The 8,023-nt window shown below is 33.6% G+C and overlaps 1 protein-coding gene across 1 annotated transcript; it reads left to right on the top strand.

The window, feature by feature from the left end:
- The first annotated feature begins 5,042 nt into the window (after window positions 1-5,042).
- On the top strand, window positions 5,043-7,686 carry LOC147560189 (polyphenol oxidase, chloroplastic-like). Its single transcript, XM_086662275.1, has 2 exons — window positions 5,043-6,386; window positions 6,910-7,686. The coding sequence occupies exons 1-2, from the start codon at window positions 5,046-5,048 to the stop codon at window positions 7,489-7,491; spliced, it is 1,923 nt and encodes a 640-aa protein (XP_086518401.1). The 5' UTR covers window positions 5,043-5,045; the 3' UTR covers window positions 7,492-7,686.
- Window positions 7,687-8,023: the final 337 nt, after the last annotated feature.

Raw genomic sequence — 8,023 nt, forward strand, 5'->3', positions numbered from 1 at the left:
TTGCTTAAGTTGTTAGAAAATGTCATCAACCTATGAACCATTCCGGCTACAATTTGGACCATTTAAAGTGAAAGAAACACTAGACTGCTTGAAGGAGGAACTGATAAATAAGAAATAATTGAAAAAATAGTTGTTAATATCAAAAGATTAGCGTTCTATTGGGCAATCAAACAACCACAAATCAAGAAACAAACTTCAGTGACTTTATTTGTAACTGGGATACTTTATCTGGGCTTTAAGCCTTTAAATATATAATCTTGTAATGTTGTTGAGAGTTTAAGCAACATTCTCGGCTAACATAACTTTGTTTCTTAATGAACTACTCCATTTATTTTACTTTAAAAAAAAAAATGAGAGCCTTAAATTAGATGCATCTTTACTTCAACAGTTCAACCTATCTCTCAGGCAATTAGTTCAAAACCCTAATTTTAATGATGATTTAATGAGACAATAGTCTTCCTCTAACCCGTCCTTGACTGTTTATTAATAAATTTTTAAATATAGATGTAATAAGGTTTAATCTCTTTTGAACATTTGAAAATTAACAACTTAGCCATAACTTTTTAATATGAACTCTTTGGATAAGGTCCTCAATTAATGATCATTTCTTTGTTATTATCAGTACTGATCTCTCCTCTGGTTACGCCCATTTTTGCTCCATATCAATTCTGATCCACTTGTCTCCAAGTCTAGAAAAATAATTTCTCTTTGGGAAAACTTTCAAACTACTACATTAAAAAAGCAAGATCCCATAGATTTGTGCAATATCAACAATGCATTATAAAAATTACTAGGGGTTGACCGTGGGGGTTCTTTCGAGTCCACCCAATATGTACATTTATGTGTCAAACCGAGTAAACATTTTTTTGTTGTTGTTGAAAATAGATTAAACTAATAGTGTGGATCACATTCATGCATTTTAGGTAAGCCAGCTAATAGAATATTTTTGGGTGATGATGAGCTAATACATTTTTAAAAGCAAGTGGAATATGTAATAAATGGACCCTTAAATCCATCTCAACATTTCTCACTTTTCAAAATAATAATAATATTGCCAACTAATTCCTCTACAGTAAGAAAAAAAGGCCAAGGGCAAAAGCAGAATGATCTACGAAGTCTATATCAATTTCTTAATACAATTTTAATTGTAGCTCAAAAGAATGCAAGAGGTTGTAAAGTTGTTCAGATTGATCATGGGGAAAAGTGAAATAAACTACAAAATTTGTATTTGTCGTAGATTCTTCTTCGAATGAATTTTTATTCCTCTGTCTATTATCTAGCTAAGTAGTTGAGGTTCTGACAAAATGCTTGAATTACCTCACTCATAAATACTCATTAAAAAGTAATTCTGGTAGTGTCCATAAACAATTAATCTATCGAACTATAATGGAGTGCTACACTATTAAGTCCTTATATTGTAACTATCGAAGTAGAGAACTTACTCTCATGAGTATAATATAGTAATAAAATTGTAAGTGGGGTGTGAAATATATTGATATATATATATATATATGTTTGCAATTTTTTTATTTGAGTATTGGTTTTTAAAAGTTAGATTCATAACTAAAGTGTTACCAAACCTTTACATAGGAATTAGATAAACCAGGTGTAAGAGGGGATAAGATTTAAAAAAACAAAGGAAAAAAAAAAGAAGAAAAGTTGGCACTTGTAATAATAAATGTAGAAAAGAAGCTGACCTTTGTAGATCTAGACTTAAATGAAGGTTTAGGAGGCAATCTATTATTGTAGTGGCTGCCTATGAACATGGTCAAGATCATCCTTTTGGCTACAAAGTATGGACAACCCAGTCTTGGATTTGGAAACTTTCACCAACTCCATGATTTAAATAATGATGAAATTGAAGTTTCCCACAAATGGAGAATGATCCTTTTTTTTTTGTTAAGGAAATGGAGAATGATCCTACATTGAGGCAGTGATTATTTCTTTTTTGATGTTTTTGACAAAGGGTTCAAACAATGGGCCTTAATAATACCCTAAGCCCGAAATAAAAAAAATTCACAGAAATTCAAAATTTTATGAATTTTGAAACTAACTAAACAAATCACTTTTGCAAGACACTATTATCTAGCTACATAAAGTAAAACATAAATAACTCTATCTTTTCATGTTTAATTTCATACACATAAAAAACAAACTTGTTCTTACGCACATTTTCAACTTTGCTAAATAATTACCACATTAGTGATGCTTTTGTAAATTAGTATAAGGAAAAACTAGGAATTAAAAAAAGATGAAGATTTTTGACCTATACTTTTGAAATAAGTTTTGACTTAAATTCATCACAAATTTTATTTAAGACTTATTCCCACCTAGCGATATCCAGGTCAGAATCGGTCCGCGGTGAGTGGAGATCACTAGACATTACCAATTGGCAATGTTTCTTCAGCCGACCAATATCTCCGTAGGAGTATACTTACAAACTAGATTTAGAGAGATGAAGTAAAACATTCTTTTTCTCTAAATCTTGCTTGGTCATATACTCTGGCTAGAATTCAGTCGGCACATTGATTGGTCAAAGTATTACTGTTGTTTTATATTTCTATGTCACAATATGCTCACAAGCTCCCTCGTGTGTAGCATTCTTTGAGCCCAACACACATATTTTTGGGGTGATGTGAGGTATATATATGCAGGAAAGGACTCAGGATTTTGACCTAGGAGGTACGAAATTATATACCCAAAAGTTTTTATCAAATAAAAGAATGAATAAAATACTAATATTCATTTATTATATTAATACATCAACGATTAGAAACGCAATTGACATCTAAAACAGTTCATCTTTTGAAATGTTCGCGTACTCAACTGATTTGTCAATTTCAATAATAAATTATTTTTCAATAAAGAATACTAAACTATCATTTAACTACAGATCACTCACTCTATTTCTTAAGCGTATCTTTAGGGCTTTGGTCGCTTTGGCCCCAAATTTAGAAGGGGGCCAATGTGCTAGTACTAAGTATGTACTAGGGCAGGTCTAGTTTGAAAATCAACGAAGTTGTGGTAGAGTCGTTTAATGCTTGTTAGTTGCTTCCTAGACCCATGTTCAGGTCCCCCAACCCCATTTCTCAATTGTTTCTTTTTAGAAAATGAACTAGTTCTAAATAAATCATTATATCCTTGGAAGGTGTACGTCTACTTGACACAGATTAACATGTCCAACTTCTACCAGACCATTTTTAAAAGATTTGTTCCATCATACAATGTGGAAAACACACTGTTATGGAGCCCTAATCTCGTGTGCCGCTTTGGGCCTTCTTAATAGGGTCGATCTCGCGAGTTTCGACTCTTGACTAACTTCATAGGTCAGAAAAACTCTTTCTACGGAGGTAGTTGCAACCGACAAAGTTGTATACATAGTTATTTTAATAAATTTAATGGAATATTGGATATGGCATATATTATATGAATATATAGCCTTTTGCTACAACCATTTGCGACATCACTATTGTAGTAAAAGTCAGTTGGGACGTCAATATTGATTACAAACTTTATCATAGCTAAAGTCCATTTGCTACAACGTTTTTTCATGTGCTACGGTTAGAGTCGTAGCAAAATCACTTCACTTTTGCGGAGGATCTAAGGGAGTGCGGTCGGTGAGCCTATGACACGGGTGTCTAGTTTTAACACAATGTTGAATTTATGGACATTCACCTAAAATAATTGACAATAAGTAAATATGACTTGGGTATTACTTTCTTGATTGCTAGCTGGAGTAATATACTTTTTTTTTAGTAAATATCAGTATACTTTAAGGCGTATGGCTATGTGTGCGAACCTTGACCTATAGGGCGGAAACCAACTCGGTAACCACGTACTCCAACCAAAGGTTTTTGAGCATACTAGTATTTGCTATATGCAGACTATTCTGGCATTTTTATGGAGGATGCAATTATTTCAAATTAACAATAATTTCTTATTTCAACTTTGACTTGTGTCTATATCGAAAGTACTTACAATTAGTTTGAACGAACCACACAAATCAAATACAGAAACTAAAATTGTAAAAATAAGAACGCATATTTCAAAATCTGTCTCAAACCAGATCTCGAACCCGATCTATGCTTGAATTTTAAAAAGAAAAAAAAGAGAACCAAAAAGTAATCATAAAAAATGAAGAAATAAAATTTAAAACGTTGTAAAGAATGTAGTCATTTCATAAAAAAAAAAGAATGTAGTCATGTAGACAATTTTATTTGACCATGATTGAGAAAATACACCTTAATAACAATTAATTAAGGGTGTGTATATGTGGCAATTTTCTATGGGGCTTCTAGACCCAAAATCAAAAGCAAATGGCATTTTCCACATGCAAAATTGTGGAAGTCATCCACCTAAAGGACTCAATACTAGGTGCTTGCTAAGTGTACTTTATTTTTCAATTCAATGTTTGTAGTCCACTTTTTTTTCCCAAGGTAACAAGGGAACGCATCTAAAGAGTTTCTTTGGCAATATAGGTAAAGTTTTTAATACTGATACCTTAACAACTTAAATTTCGTCCGTATATGTTACTTCCAGTACAAAAGTTCTAGAATGTCGTCAATTATCATATAAAAGCATTTGAATGCATTTTTTTTTTATGAAATTAATTCATTTGAATGCACTTAGTTTGTGAATCCATATAAATGACACAATAATTTTACAAAATCATCTTATAGAGAAGTTTGCTACAATATTAAGGAAAAAATAAATCTATTATCTTATTAAATCATAAGGGATTTTTTTCACAAGACAAACTACTTTGTTGTAAATTTTCAAAAGAAACTTAAATGCCATAGTGTCTAACTATATCATGGGCACATTTATCATTGGTTTAGACTCAACTACTTTTGTTGACTTCGAGTTCATTATGAAAGTGTAGTCTTTCCCTTTTGAGTACGAGTAGCTTCATCGTTAATTATTTAGAGTTATCTTGTCACTCAGTTAATCAAGGAGTATAGTAAAAATACTAATTAATCAACCAAGAGACAAAAAAAGAAGATATGTACCACGTGAAAATTAAATTTGAATAGTTTATTCCCACTATGGCACTATACATTTTAATTATGCATTTTTTCCAAGTTGACACTAGGGGGAAGAGATTCCAATCTTCCTCTCTATTTAAACAAACAACTTTCTACCTTTCTTCCTCACACAATCAACCTAAGTTGACAATCATGTCTCTTTCTCTCTTAGCTACCACCAACCTCTCCTCCGCCACCACCGGAAATAACCCTCTCCGGAGAACAAAATCTGTCCAACCATCCGTTTGTGTCGGAAAACGTATATCCTATACGACCTGTGAGAAAAAACAAAACAAGGAGAGATTTATTGTTCAAGGCAATAATGGTAACATTGATAGGAGAAATGTTCTCCTAGGGTTGGGTGGTCTATACGGAGCCACCTCCACGGTTGGTGGCTCCGCCGTTGGTGCACCATTAGCACCACCAGACTTATCAAAATGTCATCCAGCAACCGACGACGAAACACAACAGAAAGTTGGTTGTTGTCCTCCTTACACAACTGCAAACCTAGTTGATTTCAAACCACCATCTCAAAATGAACCATTGAGAGTGAGAAAACCTGCCCATAAACTAACAAAATTCGAGATCGAAAGATTCGAAGCTGCCATTGCTGCAATGAAAGCTTTGAAACCAGATGACCCATGGCATTATATGCAACAAGCTACCATTCATTGTACTTATTGTAATGGTGCTTATGATCAAGTAGGAACTCAAACTCTTCTCCAAATTCATGGTAGTTGGTTCTTCCTTCCTTGGCACAGATACTACCTCTACTTTTGGGAAAGAATTCTTGGAAAGCTTATAAATGATCCCACATTTTCTATTCCTTATTGGAATTGGGATACCCCTCAAGGTATGTATATGCCAAAGCCATATCTAAATGGAAATTCCCCATTGTACAACGATTTACGAAATCATGACCATTACGAGTCGGTGTTGGACTACAAGTATGCGTATGGTCAACCGAACCCATCAACACCCGCCGAGGTTGATGGTGTTGTCATGAGTAATTTATGTTTCATTGATAGGATGTTTAAGGAAACAAAAAGAAAGCCAGCACTTTTCATGGGGAAACCATTAAGAGCTGGTCAAGCTGTGCCAACAAATGCATCTGGAAGTTGTGAAAATTTGCATAATATTATGCATCAATGGGGTGGTCCTTCTACTAAACCTTATTATGATCTGGGTAACTTCTATACCGCCGCTCGCGATACTCTCTTCTTTGCTCACCATGGTAATGTCGATCGAATGTGGGATTTATATAGTAAGTTCCGTGGCGAAAAACGTGAGTTTAAGGATCCTGACTGGCTGAACTCTGAATTCATCTTTTATGATGAAAATCGACAAGTCGTTAAGGTTAAGGTATGTCAAAATATCCAAATACCCAACTCTATTTTCCTTCTAGCTAGATCTAGCGCTTCGGTGTTTTTTAAACAAGATATCACCAAATTCGAAGAAAAAAAAATCATCCCTTACCTAAGTCTTGGACTCTTGGTTACTTAAAAATTAGTGAAAAAAATACTTTCACATTCTTAAGTCAACAATACTACTTGACCCGACAAACGTAGCTCAAAATGGCCCGATAAAGCAAAATTTGCCCATGTCATCCCCCTAGCGTCATTATGATATCAACAATTTCTGCTTGGTCGGGCCATTCAGGCTTTTTTCTTGTCGGGCCAAATAACATTTTTCTTCCTCAAGAGCCGTCTGCGCAAAATTTGAATTTTGACTAAGCGGACACTTCCTATTAAACAACAAATGATATTATTATAAGATGGCTTATCGAGATTGAAGAAACAAATTATTCAATAAATTAAATCAAAATGATGCAAGTTGCAAATATTTTTTTCTTAATTATACTAATAATAAAATATAACAATTACAGGTGAAGAACTGTCTAACACCGGAACAACTCCGGTACTCATACCAACCGGAAAAACTTCCATGGACGGATGTGGGAAGAAAATGCAGAAAATTACAGAAAGCAGCAAAGAAGAGAAGTGCAGGTGAATCTATTAAACTAGAACCAGTTTCCGAATTCGGGTCAGAACAGAGAGAGATCAAAGAAGTAATAAGAGCATTAGTTAAGAGACCAAAGATATCTCGAAGTAAAGCGGAAAAAGAAGCAGCATCAGAAGTACTAGTGATTAAAGGTGTTGATGTACCTGGTGGAAGTGCTGCTAGATTTGATATTTACGTATCAAAACCTATAGAAGGATTAGCAGAACCACATCATGGTGAATTAGCTGGTAGTTTTGTTAAAATACCTCATGGTCATCATGGTTCAGCTCATGCTGAACATAAAGCTAGCCTAGAATTAGGTATTACTACTTTACTTGAAGACATTGAAGCTGAAGGGTCTGAGAGTTTAGTTGTTACTTTAGTACCTAGACATGGAGAAGTTACTGTTGATGGAATTGAAGTTGAATTGGCTGAACATGATGACGATGACGAAGATGATGATTAGTAAATTTAATCTTGTGGGTTTTGCTTTTCGGGTTTAGGGTCTAGGGTTTAGGGTTGGATTAGCAAATTTAATAATGAAGGCATGGTTGTTTTTTTTTTTTTTTTTTTTTTTTGTGTCTAGATCTTGATTTGATGATTTGGAATCCAATGTATGGAGGTCTTGTTTTTAAAATAAATAAATAAAGGGTTTTAGTGATGGGGGTTGTTATTATGTGATTGGTTCCGACTTGTATTTGTCGACTACAAATTTAAGTACGAGGATTTAATGGAAGTTAGATGAATTGTTTACATTTTTTTTGTTAATTAGATTATTTGTGGATATTAAAATAAAATAGAGACATTATTGTTCCTCAGCCGGCCCTATTACTTAAGGCCGAGGTTTAAATTATATTCTTTTATGTTGTTTGATTAGTCAAATAACAACATATTTTTTTTGGTCAAATTATTTAGACTAAATTGTTTTGGTTGTACAACTTAATTAGTTTACATCAAACAATGTGGTTCCCACTTGGGTGAGTAAAGTTCTTTGTAAG

This window comes from Eschscholzia californica, unplaced genomic scaffold, assembly GCF_041429995.1.
Source record: "Eschscholzia californica isolate CP2 unplaced genomic scaffold, dmEscCali1.0.p SCAF_2, whole genome shotgun sequence".
Taxonomy (NCBI): Eukaryota; Viridiplantae; Streptophyta; class Magnoliopsida; order Ranunculales; family Papaveraceae; genus Eschscholzia; species Eschscholzia californica.